This window comes from Glycine soja, chromosome 7 (genome assembly GCF_004193775.1).
Source record: "Glycine soja cultivar W05 chromosome 7, ASM419377v2, whole genome shotgun sequence".
In the NCBI taxonomy this organism is placed as follows: Eukaryota; Viridiplantae; Streptophyta; class Magnoliopsida; order Fabales; family Fabaceae; genus Glycine; species Glycine soja.
This window is the reverse complement of record NC_041008.1, coordinates 6,176,148-6,203,044: the sequence shown is the minus strand read 5'-3', so window position 1 is coordinate 6,203,044 and position 26,897 is coordinate 6,176,148. Positions and strand designations below refer to the sequence as shown.

Genomic DNA, 26,897 nt, shown 5'->3' with positions numbered 1-26,897 from the left:
ACTTCAATATTTTCCAAATCATCAAGAATCTTGTTGAAATCAGCCAATTGTTCGGTGGCTGTTCTTGACTCTGTCATCTTGAAGGTGTACAGTTGTTGCTTCAAGCATAGCCGATTTGCAAGGGACTTTGTCATATACAATGACTCCAGTTTCAGCCACATTGAGGCTGCTGTCTTTTCTCTTGCAACTTCTCTTAAAGCTTTATATCTAAGGCATAGAATGATTGCACTTCTGATTTTAGCAATCATCTCTGATTTCTTCTTTGAGCTTAGAGATTCAGACATCCTTTCTTCTCCTTTAAGAGCTTCTGCACAGCCATGTTGAATCAAGATTGCTTCCATCTTGATTTCCATAACCCGAAGCCATTTTCCCCTGAAAACTTCTCAATATCGTACTTTGTTGTTCCCATCTTTCTTGATCTTGACCTCCCCACAGACGGCGCCACTTGTTGGTTCTTTTTGTATAAATTATGCTATACTTTAAACCTGCACAAGATCAAAAAACAAGAAAAACACAACAAGCAATACACAGCAGAGCAAGAAGCAAAGATTTACGTGGTTCGGCAATGTGCCTACATCTACGGGAAAGTGCAAGTCCTCATCATCACATTGATCATGAAATTACAAGTTCAATACAAGCAGCAGCTAGCTTTGATCTTTCTTGGTTTCTTTCTTTCAAAACCTCTCTCAATCTCCTAGCTCCCTTTCTCTATTGAACTCTTTGTTTTTCTACAGTTTTTTTAGCTTCTCTGTTTTGCAGCCACTCTCCAAAAATCACCACACTACATTACATGATCAAGAATATATATATACACTCTAAAAGCTAGTCCTAGGAACAAAGGCTATACATTGGTGCCAAAATCAATTCAGTTATAATAACTGAAAACAGTTATGACAACATCACTTTAAAGCCTTCTCACTTGTGCCAATTGTGATTTTGAGTCACACATCACAAAATATTTAGACAAGTATGAATTGGTCCTTGCTTGATGCCAAAATTAATTATTTGGTGCTATATATGTATATATAGTTACAGCACTGTACATCTTAGCATGTGAAACAGAAGCTCAATGAATGCCTATGTCAGAACTGTTAAATACATGATGGGTGTACATAATGAATTATAAGTATTGATATTTTCTCATGTTTGATAGAGCATATGCAGCAAGCACATCTAGGAAATATGGCTGAGAATCCAATTCGTGTAACGATGATTCCATGGTCTGCCTTTGGCCACTTGATACCATTTTTCAAACTTTCCATAGCCTTAGCCAAAGCTGGTGTTCATGTCTCCTTCATTTCCACTCCCAAAAACATTCAAAGGCTTCCCAAAATTCCTTCGACTTTATCTCATTTGGTTCATTTTGTGGAACTTCCTTTACCATCATTGGACAATGATATCTTGCCAGAAGGTGCTGAGACCACCCTGGACATTCCATTTGAAAAACATGAGTACTTGAAGGCAGCATATGATAAGCTCCAAGATGCTGTGAAGCAATTTGTGGCCAATCAGTTACCAGATTGGATAATCTGTGATTTTAATCCTCACTGGGTGGTAGACATTGCCCAAGAGTTTCAGGTAAAGTTAATCTTGTTTGTTATTATATCTGCTACTGGAGCAACATTCATAGGACCACCAGGTACAAGGACAGGTCCCTTATCTCCAGAAAGTCTAACAGCTCCACCAGAATGGGTGACATTTCCATCTTCAGTGGCTTTTCGAAAACACGAGGCAATACATTTCTGTGCTGGTTCCTACAAGGTAAGTTCTTCCGGGGTAAGTGATTTCGAAAGGATTATAAAGTTACATGGTGCCTCTAAAGCTGTGTTATTTCGTAGCTGCTACGAGATTGAAGGAGAATATCTGAATGCATTTCAGAAACTAGTTGAGAAGCCTGTGATTCCAATTGGTTTATTGCCTGTAGAGAGACAAGTTGTTGATGGGTGTAGTGATACCATATTTGAGTGGCTTGATAAACAAGCATCAAAATCAGTTGTGTTTGTGGGGTTTGGCAGTGAGTTAAAGCTGAGCAAGGATCAAGTTTTTGAGATAGCTTATGGACTTGAGGAATCTCAATTGCCGTTTTTATGGGCACTGAGAAAACCAAGTTGGGAAAGCAATGATGAATATTCTCTACCTGTTGGTTTTATTGAAAGGACTTCTAACAGAGGAAGTGTTTGTAAGGGATGGATACCACAACTGGAAATATTGGCACATTCATCTATTGGAGGATCTTTGTTTCACTCTGGCTTGGGTTCTGTCATTGAAAACCTTCAGTTTGGGCATACACTTGTTGTATTACCCTTCAATATAGATCAACCTCTTATTGCAAGGTTTTTGGTGGAAAAGGGACTAGCCATTGAAGTGAAAAGAAATGAAGATGGGTCATTCACTAGAAATGACATTGCCGCATCCCTTAGACAAGCCATGGTATTGGAGGAAGGAAAGAAGATCAGAAATAATACAAGAGAAGCTGCTGCAATTGTAGGAAACTTGAAGCTGCACCAGGATCACTACGTAGCTGCATTTGTTCAGTTTCTTAAGAATGGAATCTGGAAACCAATATGAACTTGAAGACGATCATTACTGTGTCTTATTTTAGGTTTATCATCAGTTTGTTGAATAAAGTCCTACTCTTTAAGGACGACTGGGACGCGCATAAATGGATTTGGATTTTTCTTATTCATGTATTCACCCCGTTAAGTCGTGGTCAAATAATTGCATCTGTTTTGTATCTTGTAAGGGTAATTAAAGCCAACTCTTGTTTTTGAATTCAATAAGACATTCTCTCTGAAAAATCCGTGAGGCACTGTGGTGTTTTTACATTTTGAAATTTGAACAATCATTATGTAAACGTATTAATTACTTCATTGGCTAGTAGTTTTTGTGAGCTTTTCTTCTATTATTTTCGTTTTATGCATGTGGAGTCCTAAGTCCTAAATGCTTTGATAGGATACTAAGGAACAACTGCTTAAAGGTTAAACAAGCAAAAATATATTTGGAAAACTCTTATTAACTCTAGATTTGAAGTAGAGTAATCATTGGATTTTAGATCTAGGAATGAGTTTAGATTCAATGATCTCTCTATTAATGTTTGTGCTTAGAGAAGATGGGGGGGGGGGGGGGGGGGGGGGGTGGGGGGGATTTGATCTCAATATTCTAAGGGATTGGGGATTGATGAATTTGTGTGCATTGAGGTATATTAAAATGAGTATACGAGTTGAGTTTGATAATTGTTATGTGTTGATTATACATGTGGACGGATGTTTCATGAAGTCCAATCCCCACAACATTAATCATATTGATTGTTATCCGTTTTATCACATACTACATGTTCGATAAAAATCCTTAAATCTTTTGTTCTTGATTCCGCTTTTGTTGCATTATCTATTAATTAGTGTTAGTTTTCCAATCAAAATTGTCATTGAAACTCTTTTATTTTATTCTTTAGCCTTAGTTGATAAATTTTGAACAAGTACGTGTTTGATATTACACAAGTCCTTTGAGAAAAAAATATTTGAACTTTTCATTTTATGCTATTTATTTGTATGATTTAATACGTTTGTCAAATATACTGAACAATTTAGCATCATAAACTTTTGAACCAGCTGTTTCTGAGCATCATATCAAAGCATTTAGGACCAAGTCATGATAAGGAGTTAAGATCCACGCAAAATGAAAATAATAGCAGAAAAGCTCACTCACAACTAGCCAATTCAGCAATACATTTACATTAGTGATTGTTCACATTACTTATGCTAACTCTTCAACTTCATATTTGTTTCCAGATTCAATTTTTAGAAACTGAACAAATGCAGCTATGCAATGATCCTGGTCCAGCTTCAAGTTTCCTACAATTGCAGCAGTTTCTCTTGTATTAATTATGATCTTCTTTCCTACCATGGATTCTCTAAGGGATGTGGCAATGTCATTTCTAGTGAATGACCCATCTTCATTACTTTTCACTTCAATGGCTAGTCCCTTTTCCACCAAAAACCTTGCATTAAGAGGTTGATCCAAAATAAAGGGTAATAAAACTAGCTAGGCTATCACCAAACTGTAGGGTTTCAATGATAGAGCCCTAACCAGAGTGAAAAAAAGACCCTCCAATAGATGGTTGTTTGATTCTTACATATATAAATAGACGGATTGATGTCAATATTTTTTTGTTCTAGTTATTAGGCAGAGTATTGTTATAAAAGGTTAATAGTTTTTTAATAAGTGGTAATAAAAAAACAAGCAAAATTAGATCCTATTATACAAGACGCCAATGACATTTGCGAGCAAGACCTGAAACAATTGAGAAGGCTGGTCATTAGAAACACAAACACTTTCCTCGCAACAATTATGCTGAAGCTGAACATCCTAAGCAAGAGTTTAATAGTTTAAAATAGTTTTAGATTTTTAACCAATAAAAATTATAGTTTTGGAACCTCATGTATGAATATCATAGATTTAAATGTTAAGAATCAACTCAGGAAATTATATTAAATTTGTTATTTGATTTTTTTTTTCTTTCTGGATTTTTTAAGGAAGGATGTAAAATTTTCAACTTTTTTTAATATAAATCGAATTATATGACAAATTAGTGATGTCTTAACCAGATATCACCAATTTAATTTGTAATCATAAAAATCTTTTATAAAAGTATAATAAATCATAACATTTTTATGATGTCTTTTAAAAATTCAGAATTTTTTTATCAATCTTTTAAAATTTTAATGAAATATATCCAAAATGATGGAGTGAATAGGCATTTTGGTCCCTGTGTCATTTTGTAAATTAGTCTCTATCCTATTGAAATGTAAAAAATAGTTTATATCTTTGTATAAGTGTTACAAGATAGTTTTTGTCGTTAAATTTGAAAGTACGATCGTTAGTGAGAGACATTGTTGGCAATTATAGTGGCACAAAGACTATGCAACGTGACACTAAAGTCTGTGTTTATAAAGCTTCTTCTGGTTACTTGCTTCTTCTTCCTCAAATTAGGGTTTATCAAGCTTTTGTCCTCTGAATTCCCTTCTTGTTCTTAAGTGTGTTCCTCAAATTAGGGTTTGTAAAACTTCTCTCGTCTCTAAAGATTTTACCATTTGCTTCTTCTTCTTCACTTGATTTCTCCATATCTGCAAGTGATAGTTCTTCTACATTTTCTGGTAGAACCATTCGTCAATGCCACCATGGAAGACGTGCAACTATTCGAACGACAAGAACAAGGAGGAACGCAGGAAGATTATTCTATATTTGTGCATTGCTCCAAACAGACCCAAAAAACTCAATTTTTTCAATGGGTTGAAGAAGAAAATCAAGTTTCTAATCCTTCTTCTGTCACACGAGAATCAATGATAGTGACTGATTTGAACCTACAAATTGAAGCTTTGCAGAAGAAAATGAGAAATTTAACAAACATTGTGTTAGGTTTTTCATTTTTAATTATAATGTTAGTTTAAGGGGAAATGTATTTTAGAAAAAATTTGTAGTAGCATCTTCTGATATTATAATTGTTGTTTTGTTGAAGAATTTGTAGCAGGAAAAAATGTGTTGCTATTGTCAACTACTTTGCAGCTCCTCAAGTTTTTTATTTGAAATTTGATTTTGGTTTATCTACTGTCAATTACTTTGTAGAACAATAGAATGATGCTCAACTTGATCAAATATCATATAATTGGTTAGTGGTGTTGATTGCGTGAGTAATTGTCATATTTTCTAATTATAATGCTTGTTGGCATTTTTTATTGACAACCATTAGAAATTTGAGTTAATTTGGCTTCATTAGCATTTTTCTTGTTGTTGTTCCCTTGTCATTAGGTTGTTCATTAACCCCATTTATCATAAGTGTTCAAGTAATAAAGCACATAATTCCAATTGTATAGCTTGTTGAAGTTAGTGAAGTAGTAAATGTCTGAGAAATTGAAAAACCAACGAGGGAAAAAAAAGCACTAAAAGTAATGATTATTCTTTGTTCTCTCTCTAATTCAAAGTTGAAATACATGAAACTCCAGCTCCAAAATAATGTGTAAATTATAAGAGAAAGAGTAGAAATAAAATATTAAATCATGTGATCATTTAACACTTCCTAAACCAGAAAACTAACATAGCTCAACCATAATTTCATTTCACATATCAAAGCATGTTAGTTACAAACAATCTTTCAGCACGACAAGCTTTCACAACATAAACCAAAATAAATAAGTCAAATTTTCATTGATAAGTACCATAATGACTAACTTTATATATATATATATATATATATATATATATATATATATATATATATATATATATATATATATATATATATTACACATTATAATTATTAAATGTTATAATATATATTTTATTGTGGAGTAAAGCAGTGTTATAATATATATAAGTACCATAATGACTTCCTCCATTCATTAGTTGATTATTATTACATTTTTTATATTTATAAATTTTATTTTTAAAAATAAAATAAAAAGAACTAAAGTCATTAATTTGTAATTATTGTTTTATTTATTATTTATAATTATTTACATCATACAAATTCGACGGTGTTTAAAAAATTATTACTTTTTGTGAGATGTTAAGTTAAAGTGAAGACAAAGACAAAGTGTGAAATGGATGGATTGTCAAAAGAAGCCCGATTTTGCGTGTAAAAGATAAACTAAGTCATTATGGTTTCAAAGTGTGAAGAAACTGAAACGAGGTCACTGAAGAAATGCTGAAGACCATGCATGCTGGCCAAATGTAGGATTGGAACACTGCAACGTGTTTCACCATGGATAAAAAGTAACCGATAGCAATCAATGCTATATAGTACCTAATATTGTTTTGGAATAAACTACTGCCCAAGGCTAATTTTTTTACAAAGTATTTTTATATTAAAGAATAGATAAACCAATTAATATTTCATACTATGGCGCAAATTGGTGTTGCCATGTTGCACGACTCAATTATATAGGATCCTTATATTTGAGTTGAAAGAAAGCAATAAAAAAAAAGAGAGAATGAAAAGTAAAATGAGGTAAGATTTATATTTTTATACATTTAATTTAATTTTAAATTTTGATCTCAATTTTTTTTTTTATTATTTCTTTCCACTCTGTTAAACTCCTATAAAGACAATTGAAATATTTAGACAAGTATGAATTGGTCCTTGCTTGATGCCAAGATTAATTATTTGGTACAATATATGTATATATAGTTACAGCACTGTACATCTTAGCAAGTGAAACAGGAAGCTCAATGAATGCCTATAAATAAATGATGGGTGTACATAATGAATTATAAGTATTGATATTTTCTCATGCTTGATAGAGCATATGCAGCAAGCACATCTAGGAAATATGGCTGAGAATCCGATTCGTGTAACGATGATTCCATGGTCTGCCTTTGGCCACTTGATACCATTTTTCAAACTTTCCATAGCCTTAGCCAAAGCTGGTGTTCATGTCTCCTTCATATCCACTTCCAAAAACATTCAAAGGCTTCCCAAAATTCCTTCGACTTTATCTCATTTGGTTCATTTTGTGGAACTTCCTTTACCATCATTGGACAATGATATCTTGCCAGAAGGTGCTGAGGCCACCGTGGACATTCCATTTGAAAAGCATGAGTACTTAAAGGCAGCATTTGATAAGCTCCAAGATGCTGTGAAGCAATTTGTGGCCAATCAGTTACCAGATTGGATAATCTGTGATTTCAATCCTCACTGGGTTGTAGACATTGCCCAAGAGTTTCAGGTAAAGTTAATCTTATTTTCTATTTTATCTGCTACAGGAACAACATTCATAGGACCACCAGGTACAAGGGCAGGTCACTTATCTCCAGAAAGTCTAACAGCTCCACCAGAATGGGTGACATTTCCATCTTCAGTGGCTTTTCGAATACACGAGGCAATACATTTCTGTGCTGGTTTCGACAAGGTAAATTCTTCCGGGGTAAGTGATTTCGAAAGGGTTATAAAGATACATGATGCCTCTAAAGCTGTGATATTTCGTAGCTGCTACGAGATTGAAGGAGAATATCTGAATGCATATCAGAAACTATTTGAGAAGCCTATGATTCCAATCGGTTTATTGCCTGTAGAGAGAGCAGTTGTTGATGGGTGTAGTGATAACATATTTGAGTGGCTTGATAAACAAGCATCAAAATCAGTTGTGTTTGTGGGGTTTGGCAGTGAGTTAAAGCTGAGCAAGGATCAAGTTTTTGAGATAGCTTATGGACTTGAGGAATCTCAATTGCCGTTTTTATGGGCACTGAGAAAACCAAGTTGGGAAAGCAATGATGGGTATTCTCTACCTGTTGGTTTTATTGAAAGGACATCTAACAGAGGAAGAGTTTGTAAGGGATGGATACCACAACTAGAAATATTGGCACATTCATCTATTGGAGGATCTTTGTTTCACTCTGGCTGGGGTTCTGTCATTGAAAACCTTCAGTTTGGGCATACACTTGTTGTATTACCCTTCAATATAGATCAACCTCTTATTGCAAGGTTTTTGGTGGAAAAGGGACTAGCCATTGAAGTGAAAAGAAATGAAGATGGGTCATTCACTAGAAATGACATTGCCGCATCCCTTAGACAAGCCATGGTATTGGAGGAAGGAAAGAAGATCAGAAATAATACAAGAGAAGCTGCTGCAATTGTAGGAAACTTGAAGCTGCACCAGGATCACTACGTAGCTGCATTTGTACAGTTTCTTAAGAATGGAATCAGGAAACCAATATGATGTTGAAGAGGATCATTACTGTGTCTTATTTTAGGTTTATCATCAGTTTGTTGAATAAAGTCCTACTCTTTAAGTCGAGGTTCAATAATTGCATCTGTTTTCTATCTTGTAAGGGTAACTAAAGCCAACTCCTGTTTTTGAATTCAATAAGACATTCTCTCTGAAATATCCGTGAGGCACTGTTGTGTTTTTACATTTTTAAATTTGAACAATCATTACGTAAACGTATTAATTACTTTATTGTGAAATAAAGCAGTGTTTCATTAATGAAAATATGTGACTTCTTACATTAATTAGTTGATTATTATTACATTTTTATATTTATAAGTTTTATTTTTAAAAATAAAATAAAAAGAACTAAAGTCATTAATATGTAATTATTGTTTTATTTATTATTTATAATTATTTACATCATACAAAATCGACGGTGTTTAAAAACTTATTACTTTTTGTGAGATGTTAAGTTAAGTAAAGGCAAAGACAGAGTGTGAAATGGATGGATTGTCAAAAGAAGCCCGATTTTGCGTGTAAAAGATAAACTATGGTTTCAATGTCTGAAGAAACTGAAACGAGGTCACTGAAGAAATGCTGAAGACCATGCATGCTGCCCAAATGTAAAAGTAGTATATTTTTGCAAAAGTGGGCGTTTTTTCGGAGGAGTTTAAGTTTTGATTTTTGAAAGAATTATGATACCAATTACAGTGTATGGCTTTTTTTTTTTTTACTGCACGGTACAAATAGAAAGTAAAATTATATGATTAGTGTAAGTTAAAATATCACAAACATAGCCTTAGAGGTAGGGATGTGTGAAGGAAAATTCAACAACGTCACACTCAGTTAAATAGGGACGAGGGACGACTCAATACTCGAGAGATCTAAAACAAAGTTAAGAATAACATATTTTATTTATTTATAAAATAATTTATTAAAATTATCATGGTTGAATAATTATAATATTGATGAATAGTTGTTGTTCATTAATTGTTATTTACGATAATAAAAAAATTAACACTTACTTATAATATTTTAATTAAAATCTATTTTTAAATATAATTTTATCATAATTTTTTTTTGAGATATATTAATACTAAAAAGATATTTTAAAATCTTTTTTTGGAACCTAAAGCTCTTGCTTGCACGGCCTTAAACTTAAGATGGACCGTCCATACAGGCGAGAACTAAGATGGACCGTCGATACAGGCGCTATAAACTTTAATATCATGTTAGATTTCAACTTAAAATCAATTGGCATTAAGTGAAATTGTCCAATAAATATATAAATTGCACCCTAAAAACTGATATTACATAAGTTCTTTAGAAAAAAAATATTTGAACTTTTCATTTTATGCTACTAGTATAATTTAATACGTTTGTCAAATATACTGAACAATTTAGCATCATAAACTTTTGAACTAGCTGTTTCTGAGCATCATATCAAAGCATTTTGGACCAAGTCATGATAAGGAGTTAAGATCCACGCAAAATGAAAATAATAGCAGAAAAGCTCACTCACAACTAGCCAATTCAGTAATACATTTACATTAGTGTTTGTTCACATTACTTATGCTAACTCTTCAACTTCATATTTGTTTCCAGATTCAATTTTAAGAAACTGAACAAATGCAGCTATGCAACGATCCTGGTGCAGCTTCAGGTTTCCTACAATTGCAGCAGTTTCTCTTGTATTAATTCTGATCTTCTTTCCTACCATGGATTGTCTAAGGGATGTGGCAATGTCATTTCTAGTGAATGACCCATCTTCATTTCTTTTCACTTCAATGGCTAGTCCCTTTTCCACCAAAAACCTTGCATTAAGAGGTTGATCCAAAATAAAGGGTAATAAAACTAGCTAGGCTATCACCAAACTGTAGGGTTTCAATGATAGAGCCCTAACCAGAGTGAAACAAAGACCCTCCAATAGATGATTGTTCGATTCTTATATATATAAATAGACGGATCGATGTCAATATTTTTTTGTTCTAGTTATTAGGCATAGTATTGTTATAAAAGTTTAATAGTTTTTTTTTATAAGTGGTAATAAAAAAACAAGCAAAATTAGATTCTATTATACAAGACGCCAATGACATTTGCGAGCAAGACCTGAAACAACTGAGATGGCTGGTCATTAGAAGCACAAGCACTTTCCTCGCGACAATTATGTTGAAGCTGAACATCCCAAGCAAGAGTTTAATAGTTTAAAATAGTTTTAGATTTTTAACCAATAAAAATTATAGTTTTGGAAGCTCGTGTATGAATATCATAGATTTAAATGTTAAGAATCAACTCGGGAAATTATATTAATTTTTTTTCCTTTTTGGATTTTTTAAGGAAGGATGTAAAATTTTCAACTTTTTTTAATATAAATCGAATTATATGACTAATTAGTGATGTCTTAACCAGATATCACCAATTTAATTTTTAATCATAAAAATCTTTTATAAAAGTATAATAAATCATAACATTTTTATGATGTCTTTTAAAAATTCAGAATTTTTTTATCAATCTTTTAAAATTTTAATGAAATATATCCAAAATGATGGAGTGAATAGGTATTTTGGTCCCTGTGTCATTTTGTAAATTAGTCTTTGTCCTATTGAAATATAAAAAATAGTCTATATCTTTGCATAAGTGTTGCAAGATAATTTTTGCCGTTAAATTCGAAAGTACGATCGTTAGTGAGAGACATTGTTGACAATTATAGTGGCACAAAGACTATGCAACACGACACTAAAGTCTGTGTTTATAAAGCTTCTTCTGGTCACTTGCTTCTTCTTCCTCAAATTAGGGTTTATCAAGCTTTTGTCCTCTGAATTCCCTTCTTGTTCTTAAGTGTGTTCCTCAAATTAGGGTTTGTAAAACTTCTCTCGTCTGTAAAGATTCTACCATTTGCTTCTTCTTCTTCACTTGATTTCTCCATGTCTGCAAGTGATAGTTCTTCTGCATTCTCTGGTAGAACCATTCGCCAATGCCACCATGGAAGACGTGCAACTATTCGAACGACAAGAACAAGGAGGAACTCAGGAAGGTTATTCTATATTTGTGCACTGCTCCAAATAGACCCAAAAAACTATCAATTTTTTTAATGGGTTGAAGAAGAAAATCAAGTTTCTAATCCTTCTTCTGTCACACGAGAATCAATGATAATGACTGATTTGAACTTACAAATTGAAGCTTTGCAGAAGAAAATGAGAAATTTAACATTGTGTTGTTAGGTTTTTCATTTTTAATTATAATGTTAGTTTAAGTGAATGTATTTTAGGAAAAATTTGTAGTAACATCTTCTGATATTATAATTGTTGTTTTGTTGAAGAATTTGTAGCAGGAAAAAATGTGTTGCTATTGTCAACTACTTTGCAGCTCCTCAAGTTTTTTATTTGAAATTTGATTTTGGTTTATCTACTGTCAATTACTTTGCAGAACAATAGAATGATCCTCAACTTGATCAAATATCATATAATTGGTTAGTGGTGTTGATTGCGTGAGTAATTGTCATATTTTCTAATTATAATGCTTGTTGGCATTTTTTATTGACAACCATTAGAAATTTGAGTTAATTTGGCCTCATTAGCATTTTTCTTGTTGTTGTTCCCTTGTCATTAGGTTGTTCATTAACCCCATTTATCATAAGTGTTCAAGTAATAAAGCACATAATTCCAATTGCATAGCTTGTTGAAGTTAGTGAAGTAGTAAATGTTTGAGAAATTGAAAAACCAATGAGGGAAAAAGAAAAGCAATAAAAGTAATGATCATTCCTTGTTCTCTCTTTAATTCGAAGTTGAAATACATGAAACTCCAACTCCAAAATAATATGTAAATTATAAGAGAAAAAGTAGAAATAGAATATTAAATCATGTGATCATTTAACACTTCCTAAACCAGAGAACTAACATAGCTTAACCATAATTTCATTTCACATATCAAAACATGTTAGTTACAAGCAATCGTTCAACACCACAAGATTTCACACCATAAACCAAAATAAAACTTTCATTGATAAGTACCATAATGACTAACTTTATATATATATATATATATATATATATATATATATATATATATATATATATATATTACACATTATAATTATTGAATGTTATAATATATATTTTATTGTGGAGTAAAGCAGTGTTTCATTAATGAAAATATTTGACTTCTTCCATTCATTAGTTGATTATTATTACATTTTTTATATTTATAAATTTTATTTTTAATAATAAAATAAAAAGAACTAAAGTCATTAATTTGTAATTATTGTTTTATTTATTATTTATAATTATTTACATCATACAAATTCGACGGTGTTTAAAAACTTATTACTTTTTGTGAGATGTTAAGTTAAAGTGAAGACAAAGACAGAGTGTGAAATGGATGGATTGTCAAAAGAAGCCCGATTTTGCGTGTAAAAGATAAACTAAGTCATTATGGTTTCAAAGTGTGAAGAAACTGAAACGAGGTCACTGAAGAAATGCTGAAGACCATGCATGCTGGCCAAATGTAGGATTGGAACACTGCAACGTGTTTCACCATGGATAAAAGTAACCGATAGCAATCAATGCTATATAGTACCTAATATTGTTTTGGAATAAACTACTGCCCAAGGCTATTTTTTTTTTTTACAAAGTATTTTTATATTAAAGAATAGATAAACCAATTAATATTTCATATTATGGCGCAAATTGGTGTTGCGCGCCATGTTGCACGACTCAATTATATAGGATCCTTACATTTGAGTTGAAAGAAAGCAATAAAAAAAAGACAGAGAATGAAAAGTAAAATGAGGTAAGATTTATATTTTTATACTTTTAATTTAATTTTAAATTTTGATCTCAATTTTTTATTTTATTTTATTTCTTTCCACTCTATTAAACTCCTATAAAGACAATTGAAATTTTGATCTCAAATTTTTATTTTATTTTATTTCTTTCCACTCTATTAAACTCCTATAAAAACAATTGAAATATTTAGACAAGTATGAATTGGTCCTTGCTTGATGCCAAGATTAATTATTTGGTACTATATATGTATATATAGTTACAGCACTGTACATCTTAGCAAGTGAAACAGGAAGCTCGATGAATGCCTATAAATAAATGATGGGTGTACATAATGAATTATAAGTATTGATATTTTCTCATGTTTGATAGAGCATATGCAGCAAGCACATCTAGGAAATATGGCTGAGAATCCGATTCGTGTAACGATGATTCCATGGTCTGCCTTTGGCCACTTGATACCATTTTTCAAACTTTCCATAGCCTTAGCCAAAGCTGGTGTTCATGTCTCCTTCATATCCACTCCCAAAAACATTCAAAGGCTTCCCAAAATTCCTTCGACTTTATCTCATTTGGTTCATTTTGTGGAACTTCCTTTACCATCATTGGACAATGATATCTTGCCAGAAGGTGCTGAGGCCACCGTGGACATTCCATTTGAAAAACATGAGTACTTAAAGGCAGCATATGATAAGCTCCAAGATGCTGTGAAGCAATTTGTGGCCAATCAGTTACCAGATTGGATAATCTGTGATTTCAATCCTCACTGGGTTGTAGACATTGCCCAAGAGTTTCAGGTAAAGTTAATCTTATTTTCTATTTTATCTGCTACAGGAACAACATTCATAGGACCACCAGGTACAAGGGCAGGTCACTTATCTCCAGAAAGTCTAACAGCTCCACCAGAATGGGTGACATTTCCATCTTCAGTGGCTTTTCGAATACACGAGGCAATACATTTCTGTGCTGGTTTCGACAAGGTAAATTCTTCCGGGGTAAGTGATTTCGAAAGGGTTATAAAGATACATGATGCCTCTAAAGCTGTGATATTTCGTAGCTGCTACGAGATTGAAGGAGAATATCTGAATGCATATCAGAAACTATTTGAGAAGCCTATGATTCCAATTGGTTTATTGCCTGTAGAGAGAGGAGTTGTTGATGGGAATAGTGATAACGTATTTGAGTGGCTTGATAAACAAGCATCAAAATCAGTTGTGTTTGTGGGGTTTGGCAGTGAGTTAAAGCTGAGCAAGGATCAAGTTTTTGAGATAGCTTATGGACTTGAGGAATCTCAATTGCCGTTTTTATGGGCACTGAGAAAACCAAGTTGGGAAAGCAATGATGGGTATTCTCTACCTGTTGGTTTTATTGAAAGGACATCTAACAGAGGAAGAGTTTGTAAGGGATGGATACCACAACTAGAAATATTGGCACATTCATCTATTGGAGGATCTTTGTTTCACTCTGGCTGGGGTTCTGTCATTGAAAACCTTCAGTTTGGGAATACACTTGTTTTATTACCCTTTAATATAGAGCAACCTCTTAATGCAAGGTTTTTGGTGGAAAAGGGATTAGCCATTGAAGTGAAAAGAAATGAAGATGGATCATTCACTAGAAATGACATTGCCGCATCCCTTAGACAAGCCATGGTATTGGAGGAAGGAAAGAAGATCAGAAATAATACAAGAGAAGCTGCTGCAATTGTAGGAAACTTGAAGCTGCACCAGGATCACTACGTAGCTGCATTTGTACAGTTTCTTAAGAATGGAATCAGGAAACCAATATGATGTTGAAGAGGATCATTACTGTGTCTTATTTTAGGTTTATCATCAGTTTGTTGAATAAAGTCCTACTCTTTAAGTCGAGGTTCAATAATTGCATCTGTTTTCTATCTTGTAAGGGTAACTAAAGCCAACTCCTGTTTTTGAATTCAATAAGACACTCTCTCTGAAATATCCGTGAGGCACTGTTGTGTTTTTACATTTTTAAATTTGAACAATCATTACGTAAACGTATTAATTACTTTATTGTGAAATAAAGCAGTGTTTCATTAATGAAAATATGTGACTTCTTACATTAATTAGTTGATTATTATTACATTTTTATATTTATAAATTTTATTTTTAAAAATAAAATAAAAAGAACTAAAGTCATTAATACGTAATTATTGTTTTATTTATTATTTATAATTATTTACATCATACAAATTCGACGGTGTTTACAAAATTATTACTTTTTGTGAGATGTTAAGTAAAGACAAAGACAGTGAAATGGATGGATTGTCAAAAGAAGCCCGATTTTGCGTGTAAAAGATAAACTATGGTTTCAATGTCTGAAGAAACTGAAACGAGGTCACTGAACAAATGCTGAAGACCATGCATGCTGCCCAAATGTAAAAGTAGTATATTTTTGCAAGAGTGGGGGTTTTTTCGGAGGAGTTTAAGTTTTGATTTTTGAAAGAATTATGGTACCAATTACAGTGTATGGCTTTTTTTGTTTTACTGCACGGTACAAATAGAAAGTAAAATTATATGATTAGTGTAAGTTAAAATATTACTAACATAGCCTTAGAGGTAGGGGTGTGTGAAGCAAAATTCAACAGCGTCACACTCACACTTAAATAGGGACGAACAAACAACTCAATGACTTGATAGATCTAAATAAATTTAAGAATAACATATTTTATTTATTCATGAAATAATTTATTAAAATTATCATGGTTGAATAATTATGATATCGATGAATAGTTGTTGTTTATTAATTGTTATTTACGATAATGATAAAAAAATTAACACTTATTTATAATGTTTTAATTAAAATTTATTTTTAAATATAATTTTACAATAAATTTTTTTTTGAGATATATTAATACTAAAAAATATTTTAAAACCTTTTTTTGGAACCTAAAGCTCTTGGTTGCACGGCTTTAAACTTAAGCCGGCCCGAGGTAAGTTTCTTGATCCTCTTCTTTTTCCTTTTGAATACTACATTATGATTCTAAAAAAAGATGACTGAATTTCTGTTGCTTGAGCTGCATGCAGATCATTAGCCCTCAAAAGGATAATATATTTAAAATAAGAATAACGTGAAAATAAAAAATTGTAACTTATTATTTTTTCAAACAATAGAATGAAATCTTTGTTGGTTTTTATCATAAAATATTTAAATATTAGAATGACATTTTTATCCCATTTCATTATATTATGATCCATTACATTATTACTAATTCAAGTATAGTCTAATTTTCTTGCCGTCTCTCCCCTTCTCTACTACCTTCTATATTCTTTTGTTACTTTATCAATAATATTTTCTATACTATGTACAAGGATGTATCGAGCAAATTTTCTGTTACCTTTTATAATCATGTTAGCCCTAAGTAAGTTTATTCGGATCATGAAGAATGAAACTTAATATAATGTTTAGATATATAAGTTGCATCCAAAGAACGAAGCAGGCGTGTGGGACTTTCTAACATTCCTCTTCATAGATGCCGTTGATATAGACAAGGTGCCAATATAGGCGAGAACTATGATGGACTACCGATAGGCGAGAACTAAGATGGGCTATAAACTCTAATACCATGTTAGATTTTAACTTAAAATTAATTGACACCAAGTGAAGTTGTCCAATAAATATATAAACTGCACACTAAGAACTGATATTACACAAGTTCTTTAAAAAAAAATATTTGAACCTTTCATTTTATGCTAATTGTATGATTTAATACGTTTGTCAAATATACTGAACAATTTAGCATCATAAACTTTTGAACTAGCTGTTTCTGAGCATCATATCAAAGCATTTTGGACCAAGTCATGATAAGGAGTTAAGATCCACGCAAAATGAAAATAATAGCAGAAAAGCTCACTCACAACTAGCCAATTCAGTAATACATTTACATTAGTGATTGTTCACATTACTTATGCTAACTCTTCAACTTCATATTTGTTTCCAGATTCAATTTTAAGAAACTGAACAAATGCAGCTATGCAACGATCCTGGTGCAGCTTCAGGTTTCCTACAATTGCAGCAGGTTCTCTTGTATTAATTCTGATCTTCTTTCCTACCATGGATTGTCTAAGGGATGTGGCAATGTCATTTCTAGTGAATGACCCATCTTCATTACTTTTCACTTCAATGGCTAGTCCCTTTTCCACCAAAAACCTTGCATTAAGAGGTTGATCCAAAATAAAGGGTAATAAAACTAGCTAGGCTATGACCAAACTGTAGGGTTTCAATGATAGAGCCATAACCAGAGTGAAACAAAGACCCTCCAATAGATGGTTGTTCGATTCTTACATATATAAAATAGATGGTTCCATGTCAATATTTTTTTGTTCTAATTATTAGACAGAGTATTGTTATAAAAGTTTAATAGTTTTTTAATAAGTGGTAATAAAAAAACAAGCAAAATTAGATCCTAGTATACAAGACGCCAATGACATCGGCGAGTAAGACCTGAAACAACTGAGAAGGCTGGTGGTAAATTTATGTTAGAGGGTTTTTTTTTATAAATTATTTATGTAATATGGTCTGTTTTAAAAGTTTTTACGAAGGGGATCTGTTTTGCATGGAAGCTGCCAGTGTGATTGGCGATGAAAAGGAGCGAGTTTGGTGACGTGGCCATCCCACCATTGTTGCTGGCGAGTCTGGTGACATGGAGTGTATCGTCATTGCTGCTGGCGAGTCTAAGTGTGGTCATCGATCTCTGATGCTGAGTTTCTTTGGGATTCTTGCCCTTTTCAAATTACTTGATTTACTTTCCTTGTTTTTGCTGATGGCATGGGAAGAATAGCTTTGTCAACGGATTCTTGTCCTTTTCAAATTTCTTTGGGATTCTTGCCCTTTTTCAAATTACTTGATTTTCTTTTTCTTTTTTCCTTTCTTACGGATAAAAAGACTGCGGATCATCAAATTTTTATTTATTTTTAATTATGTTGTTGATAAAAAAAACCTGTTTAGTTACTTTTTAATCAGATTTTTTTTTCAATTATATTTTTTATCTAGAAAATCAAACCTAAAACTTTATTTAGGAAAATTAAATTTAGAATTACTTATAGTATTATCATATCTTTATTGATTTACATAATAAAAAGTTACACTTAAAAAATATATTTTTCATATCAATAATATATGTTTTTTATCAGCTTATTATTTATTTTATTTTAATATCTGGCATTTTTTAACTTTTGTTTTTGATACTTGAGGTTAGTTTATGATTTAACAAATTTAGATTAACAAGAGATAAAAAAGTAGAACGTAAAAAAATGTCACTTAATAATTTTTTTTTAAGCAATAGACTAAAAAAAGAATATATTTAAGAAAAAAATAACAATATCCTTTAAAATATATACCACAGCAGAATTTTCCTGGGCTCGAAAATCAAGGCCCAGCACGAAGGCTATCTCTGGGATGGAGGAACAGCTGGAGAGACCATGGAGGCGACGGTGGTGGTGGTGAAGGGATGAAGCGTCAGCACTCTCATTGGGAAGGGCGATAGTTCCACGTCACTAGAGTCGCCAGCAGTAATGGTAGGACGACCACATCAGCCTGTCTCGCCAACAACGATGGAGGGACTGTCCATGTCATCTCCTTTCTCGCCAATGGCAACGACGGTTCCTTCTTATTACCAATGACACTGGTGGCTTCCATGCAAAATAAATTATTTTTGTAAAAATTTTTGAAACAGACCCTATTACGTAAATAATTTATTAAAAGGATCCTCTAACTTAAATTTGCCAAGACTGGTCATTAGAAGCACCAAACTTATGCTGAAGCTGAACATCCCAAGCAAGAGTTTAATAATTTAAAATAGTTTTAGATTTTTAACCAATAAAAATTATAGTTTTGGAACCTCGTGCATAAATATGATAGATTTTAATGTTAAGAATGAACTTGGGAAATTATATTAAATTTGTGATTTTTTTTTGGATTTTTTTAAGGAAGGATGTAAAATTTTTAATTTTTTTTAATATAAATAGGATTATATAAACTAATTAGTGATGTCTTAATCAGATATCACTAATTTAATTTTTAATCATAAAAATATTTTATAAAAGTATAATAAATCATAACATTTTTATGAAATCTTTTATAAATTCAGAATTTTTTTTATCAATCTTTAAAAAAAATCATAAACTCATAATTAAGGAGACAAGTCAAGTTCTAACAATATCAATTATTTTTTTTATCTTAATCTTTTTTATTTCTGTTATCTTTTATTTTTTTTTATGTTAATGTTTTGTATTTTAAATTTTTCAGTTTTCTTGTCTTTTATTTTTTCTTTAAATTTTTTATCTTTTCTTTTAAATTCTTACAAATTATTACACCTCCTTACGAGTTAACAATACTAAACGATGGTAACATCAGGATAATGCCATCGATTACCTAGCCTAAACTTCCCTGCAAAATCAGCTTTGGTTTTCTTCTGTCACTGCTCTAACCTTTAAACCTCTCTCATTCATTGTTCTTTCTCCACCGTCGAAAATCCCTAAGTTCCTGCTAGTTTCAACCTTCGAGTGCTCTCTGGAAGATTCGGTATCTCATACCGTTGGGTTCAAGTTCTCCCTCTTTGTTCTAGGTATTAAAAAATCAGAAATCAGGGCCTTTTATTCTGTATCGTAAAAACTCTTATGCCGCCGAGAAAATTTTATTCTTGCTTTAAATTTAAGCACTTTTCGGTAAAGGGGTTATTGATTTTGGTATCATTTTGGGTTTTGTGATTCAAGCTTGCTTTGGGAATCTAGCATACTCTTATTTGTTGAGTGTTAGAGGGTTTTTTCCATGTTTAATTTATATGCAATGGTTGTTTCTTGTATTGTTTGCATTTGATATTTTGATGTATCATTATTTTGTTATTATGTATGACGAGTTTTTGCCAGCCATGATCTGGTTTTGAGGTTTTCTTTTAGCATCATTTCTAAATGGTTGAGTACCCTCTAGGTAGTTACTTGGTGGTTGGTTGAACTTGAAACAGTAGCAAATTTTAGTTCCTTTGTGGTTAATTTTATGAAGATGGTACTTTGATTAATTAATCTTTCTTTTACCCCCTCCTAGTTTTAACTATCAAATTTTTCAAGGATCTTGTTTTGTTTGTATTTTTTGCTTGGCAAACAATGCTAGTTGGTGACCAGAATGTCTGAAAATGTGATGCAGTTTTGGGTCTTCGGGAGGAATCTATGGAGACACAATCAGATGGTAATGAGGACAACATAGCTGCCATTAAAAATATGAGGCAGCAGCTTGAAACTCGCATAGAGTCGCAACACAAGGCTCACATGGAGATGCTTGCTTCTATGCAAACTGTAATACCTAATCTTGTTTCATCCCTTGACCTTTCTCTCAAGGTTGTGTCTTCTTTCAACCGTCGTCCTTTTGCTCCTACACCTTCTCTGCCTCAGCCTGATCCAAAACTGAGTCCCAAAAAACCGGTTGAACTAACTCACCGTTTCAATGCGGAAACCTGTGCTGATGGCTCTATTGAGGCAAACTTGACAAATCCCAAGAATCAAAAGCCCAAAACATCTATGCATTCAAACTCAGCATTTCAAGTAGAGTCTGAGAAGGTTAGTCCATTAGCGGTGGTTCGATCAATGGTCACTGTTTGTCTATTAGGGCGAGTACCCTTCTCACCGATTGATTCTTCCACCGTGTCAAGGAAATTGGAAAATGATCAGATGGTGACACCAACAGAGAAGGCAGCACTTCAGGAACTTGGAGGGGATTCGGGGGCAACACTTGCAGTGGAGATAGCTTTAAGGGCAATGGCAGATGATAATGGTGGTGTTGAAGTGGAGGAGTTTGTGGTGAGTGGCAAGGCAAGAATTATGGTTTTAAATGTAGACCGGACTCGGCTTCTGAGAGAATTGCCAGAAAGTGTGCAGTATCAGCAACTTGAATCAAGTTCTGGAGATGGGAATGCGAATCAAAATCAAGTTCAGCATATCACTCATAGTGGTTCTAATGTGAATGGTAGTTTGCCTGGGATGGGAAGGCTAGTTCCGAGGCCAATGTCTGATATGTGGCCACCCCATGGGGACCCCCATATGTCAGCATTGCAGCCAATGTTTTCAGGAGGACCAAGGGGAGCTCCACCCAGAGTAATGGCTATGATGGGGGCACATAGAGGTATAAGTATTCCTTCAATGCATAGACTCCCATTGGGGCCAAATGCACCAGGGGGTAGTCCTAATGCAATGCCACAGAAGCCAAGAACTTATGAGGATGATATGAAGGATCTTGAGGCATTGTTGAATAAGAAATCATTTAGGGAGATGCAAAAATCTAAAACTGGTGAGGAGCTTTTGGACCTAATTCACCGACCAACTGCAAAGGAGACTGCTGTAGCTGCTAAGGTTCAAAGTCACTGCCTACTTTACTAGGCTTTTATCTAAAATTTCCTTTGTGATTGTCAGCTTTTAGTGCTATTTTGTACAGTTTAATCTAATCCAGCTTTTCTACAATGTATTGTTCAGTTCAAAACAAAAGGTGGTTCTCAGGTGAGGCAATACTGTGACTTACTGACAAAAGAGGATTGTCGACGTCAATCTGGTTCCTTTATAGCATGTGAAAAGGTTAGTTACAAGGACAGTATTATGCTGTTTTCCCATCTCTTGTGTTTCATTGCTAACTCTTACAATGTCTGTTGGTTTAAATACTATGCTGATAATGTGGTTCTTTATGGAATCAAACCATGAATATTGGTGTTTACATTTTCTATTAGTCTTTCTTGGCATGCATTAATGTTCCTTTCCTTGGCAGGTTCATTTTAGACGGATCATTGCACCTCATACTGACATCAATTTAGGAGATTGTTCTTTTCTTGATACCTGCCGACACATGAAGGCATGATTTTTCCCTCTTAACTTATTTTGAAATGATTTTCATTTTACTAATGTTTATTCTTATTTTGAGTTGCGTGTTATTCTTTTTATCCCTTGACAGACATGCAAGTATGTGCACTATGAGTATGACCCTACACCTGATGTGTCTCCAACAATGATGGGCGCCCCTCCTCCTCCCAAACCGCTAAAGCCTCAGCGTGCTGAATACTGTTCTGAAGTGGAACTTGGTGAACCACAATGGATCAACTGTGATATACGTAACTTTAGAATGGACATTTTAGGTCAATTTGGAGTAATAATGGCAGATCCACCATGGGACATTCACATGGAACTGCCTTATGGAACAATGGCTGATGATGAAATGCGCAGTCTTAATGTCCCTGCTTTGCAAACTGATGGTCTTATTTTTCTATGGGTCACTGGACGTGCAATGGAACTTGGGCGGGAATGGTATTGTGTTTGTATTTGATTATATGCTAATTGTTGTTTTGATAAAAAAAAAAATCTATCATCTGGTTAGCAGAGAAGTCTGCCTTTTGTTAATGTCATGTATTTGATTTCTATATCCATATGCTCCCTCCAGCTTGGACCTTTGGGGATATAAACGTGTTGAGGAGATCATTTGGGTCAAAACAAATCAACTTCAGCGAATAATCAGAACTGGGCGTACAGGTCACTGGCTCAATCACAGTAAGGAACATTGTCTTGTTGGAATAAAGGGCAATCCTGAAGTAAACAGGAACATTGACACTGATGTTATTGTTGCTGAGGTCCGGGAAACAAGTCGCAAACCAGATGAGGTTTGTATAATATTCGCTTAAGTTTTGATAGTTCATTATGCCCTTAAATGCTTTGACTGAATTTATCTCTAAAAACGGTGGTCAACAGTAGTCATGGATGTTGTATCTATAATTTTATATTTTGAAGGATATGTTATGTTTGCAGTTATTAAGTTTCTTTTTTATCCAAAAAATGGTGCTTGATATTATAATAGGCTTGGCCTGTTGGCCAAGGGAAAAAATGTTTATTAATTAATAAAAGCCATCACATGCTCTTTTTTTCCATTTCCGTTTCTCATTGCTACTAAGCTTGCACATTCAATGATCTTGGGATGAAACCCCGTCCCTTGTGTGAAGAGGAAATAGTTTAATTACACCTAATAATAATTTTATTTTACTATTCCTGTTATTAAAATTAAATAATTCACATGCTTAACATTTTCAAAATTGTCAACATTTATTCTTGCAGATGTATCCTTTGCTGGAGAGGATAAGTCCAAGAACAAGAAAGCTAGAACTATTTGCTCGCATGCACAATACTCATGCAGGGTAGGTTTCTTGACTGGTGTATTTTCCTTTTGAGTTTTTCTTTTATGGTATTCTTGAAATAGTTTGTTGAGATTGAGTATAGTCTTAATATGAAATGGTTTTTGATGCTTTGTAAGTGGAGTTTACATGATAATTTTCTATAAATCAAATGCTTTCTTCTCATGTGGATTTGATTTCTTGGACTAAGAACCTAAACTGGTAGAACCATAGGCACTAGACAAGTAGTTGTAGGTTTAGGGACAAAAATTGTGGATAGAAATCATAGGCTGTTGGTGTTGTTCTTCGTTATTGATTAAGTTCTTCCTTGTTTTGCATCAGATGGATGTCTCTTGGTAATCAATTGAGTGGTGTAAGGTTGGTGGATGAGGGGCTGCGAGCAAGGTTTAAGGCTGCTTATCCAGATGTGGAGGTGCAGCCACTATCACCTCCCAGAGCTTCTGCTATGGAAGTAGACACTAGTATTGCTCCTCACACGAGGAGTCCATTTGCAGCCACAGAATCAGAGTCCACTTCGGCGCAGTTTGCGGAGCCTGCAGCCGCTCCAGAAAGTAACTTTGTTTCAGAGGAGAAATCAATGGCCATTGATGTGGACATTGGCTAAGTTTCCACTTTTGATCATGATTGGTAGGAGCAATGCCTTGATAAAGCTAAAGGGAAAACAGCATTTTGACCTTTGTACCATTGTTATTTTGTACTCTTTCACATTTCTTTTCTTTTTTTTTTTTTCTTTTTTTAAAAAAAGATTAGAGTGACAAGGTATCTGGGAAAAGAATACAGGATGCTTTGTAAATTAAATAATTGTGTAATAGTCTCATTCTAGTTGTACTTGATTACATTTTTCTTTAATGTTGAAGCATCAATTTTGTTAATTTGTTATGTTTCTTGCAGTCTACTGATTTTGTAATCGCAGGTAAACCAAAGGAACTAAACCAGATAGATTCATGAAAAATTGAATGGAACATGTTATTTAATGAGTTCAAGAATGTTGAATCATAGTGGTCGCCCCCGTGTACCACGTTTCCTGTTCATACCTCGCCGATTAGTGTGCTTAGATAATTTTTTGGTAAATTAATTTTGATTAAAAATAAGTTTTTAAGTGAATTAATTTATATTTAGAAACATTATTTTTAAACTAAATTTGCTACAAAATTTAGTGTAAATTATTGTTGATAGTGACACTGGCTTGTAGAGTTAAAAGCTTATTTCCTTCATTAATTTACACTCATCTTTTACGATTTTCAGGAACCAAATTGAACTTCTTCTTTTCTAGCATTGCAAAATAAAATAAAATCCTAACATAGACTAAATGGAGTCTAAAAACTAAAGAGTTAAATCGGTGAAACAAATGGAAAATAAGTTAGATGTAAGCCTATTTATCCACAAGGGAGTGGAGAAGGAGTTAATTATTCTCTAATACATTGGATATAGTGGTTAATGGTTGCTGCACAGAAGCTATAAGTTCCAAGCTTTTTTTTTTTTACACCTATAAGTTTCCGATCTTAAGAGAGACAAACCACTGCTGTTTAGTTCGCTAGAAATAGCTAGAGATGAAGAAAGTGAAAATAGAAATGATATGGATAACAAAAATGATTTTTTAACCAATATATATTTATTCTCAATTCAATTCCTCATATTAACTTGTAATTCAAACCCTTACTGTATAAAGTTGATTTTATTTTATTTAATCCTTTCATCAGTAAACGTGATGAAATGCTTGCAATCCATTGAGACAGAATCAAAAAACAGATATAATGTATTTTTTTTTAAAAAAAAAAAAATGAGCTAGCTGTGTAGCACAAAAAGCTCCATATAGAATCTAAAAACAAAGTTCGGAACAAAACATCAAAACCATCATCCCCCACATACCAAAAGTAACCCCACCCAGCCAAATATAACATCACAATCATACAACAGAGCTTAACCACATATATCCCAATCAGTTCAATGTTGCAGAAGAAACCTTTAGCCCATTCCTCAAATATCGATTCCCTTCCCCAGATTGGATCGGCCGATTGAGGTTGACATAAAGATACAACTCCAAAAATAAAAGCACAATTAAAGCAGCATAGATTCCAATGTAATGAATCTAAAAAAGTAATTAGCATATAACAAGTATAAAATTATGTCCTCATCCCTCAGTCACTGCATGTTGAATGTTGTTAAAAAAAATTATACATTGAATGTTAAATACGTCACATAATAATTAAGCTTTTCCTTTTTTACAATAAGTAATAAACTTTTTGTTACCCAGCTTTCAACCACTAAGCTGATCTTGTGAATTACATCACATAGTGAACATGCAATGTCATTCTCTTTAACGCTTTCTTTTTCTTTTCTTTCTCTCTTCGTTTCGCAACCCTAGCTTCCTAGGAATGTAACTTTTTTGTTATTCTTTTTTGTGTTGTCTCTAAAATAATATCGTTTTGAAAATATAACTTTCAAAACGACATCATTTTAAAGAAACAATATGGGGACAATAAAAAAAGATAACAAAGAAGTTAATTTCAGTTTCCTACCAGATTTTGTGTAATCTATCAAGAAATCATGCATATATGCCAATCATTTCATATATGGATTGTATGAATCACATTGCATGTGTAATCTCCGGCACTTTTGTCTGGGATCGTTAACTTTGCGAATACAAAACACACGAGACTACATACATATATAATTAATTAAGGCATGCTGACGCTTGCTAAAGTAGAAACAACTAATACTCTTTAATTAAAACATTCATCCGGGACATAGCTACTTCTATTTCCAGACATTAATCATTTCATTTTCATATGATCGTTCACTCACTTTTTCTGTTGTCTCGTTCTTTAATTCTATCTACATATATATCATCATCAATCAAAGGACATTAAGATCCAAAGTTCAAAAAAAGTGCACGTGGCCAAGGATATCTAGCAAATCCTACTCACAAACCCCGAAGAAAATTTGCTATCTATCAGGAAGAAAAGGATATGATATAATTAATTTCAAAGCCAATCAAACTTCAGCTTCGCTCTTAGCTGAAGTTTACGTATCAAATGCATATGCTTTTAGATCGAACATATTCGCACGTACAGTACACTCTCATCGTACCATATATTGACATAATACATATCACATAATCAATTTTATTTTAAGAATATTATAGCAATTTAAACTTTAAAATGAGTTTTCGTTGAATAGTCTTGATTTTTTTTATGGCTTTTATGGGTTATACGTTCCGACTCCGAACTAGGTCATGATGGAACT

General features: G+C 33.0%; 4 protein-coding genes across 4 annotated transcripts; all 4 read left to right on the top strand.

Moving 5' to 3' along the window:
• The first annotated feature begins 1,081 nt into the window (after positions 1 to 1,081).
• Positions 1,082 to 2,816, top strand: LOC114418972 (putative UDP-rhamnose:rhamnosyltransferase 1). The gene has a single exon (XM_028384543.1). It carries the CDS (start codon positions 1,159 to 1,161, stop codon positions 2,566 to 2,568), a length of 1,410 nt encoding a protein of 469 aa, XP_028240344.1. The 5' UTR covers positions 1,082 to 1,158; the 3' UTR covers positions 2,569 to 2,816.
• Positions 2,817 to 7,288: 4,472 nt separating this feature from the next.
• On the top strand, positions 7,289 to 8,879 carry LOC114418546 (putative UDP-rhamnose:rhamnosyltransferase 1). Its single transcript, XM_028383962.1, has one exon. It carries the CDS (start codon positions 7,302 to 7,304, stop codon positions 8,709 to 8,711), a length of 1,410 nt encoding a protein of 469 aa, XP_028239763.1. The 5' UTR covers positions 7,289 to 7,301; the 3' UTR covers positions 8,712 to 8,879.
• Positions 8,880 to 13,862: 4,983 nt separating this feature from the next.
• LOC114418413 (putative UDP-rhamnose:rhamnosyltransferase 1) lies at positions 13,863 to 15,436 on the top strand. Its single transcript, XM_028383728.1, has one exon. It carries the CDS (start codon positions 13,885 to 13,887, stop codon positions 15,268 to 15,270), a length of 1,386 nt encoding a protein of 461 aa, XP_028239529.1. The 5' UTR covers positions 13,863 to 13,884; the 3' UTR covers positions 15,271 to 15,436.
• A 4,399-nt stretch (positions 15,437 to 19,835) lies between these two features.
• LOC114418405 (N6-adenosine-methyltransferase MT-A70-like) lies at positions 19,836 to 24,523 on the top strand. Its single transcript, XM_028383720.1, has 8 exons — positions 19,836 to 20,063; positions 20,639 to 21,837; positions 21,958 to 22,056; positions 22,244 to 22,327; positions 22,427 to 22,776; positions 22,910 to 23,126; positions 23,575 to 23,654; positions 23,973 to 24,523. The coding sequence occupies exons 2-8, from the start codon at positions 20,662 to 20,664 to the stop codon at positions 24,253 to 24,255; spliced, it is 2,289 nt and encodes a 762-aa protein (XP_028239521.1). The 5' UTR covers positions 19,836 to 20,063; positions 20,639 to 20,661; the 3' UTR covers positions 24,256 to 24,523.
• Positions 24,524 to 26,897: the final 2,374 nt, after the last annotated feature.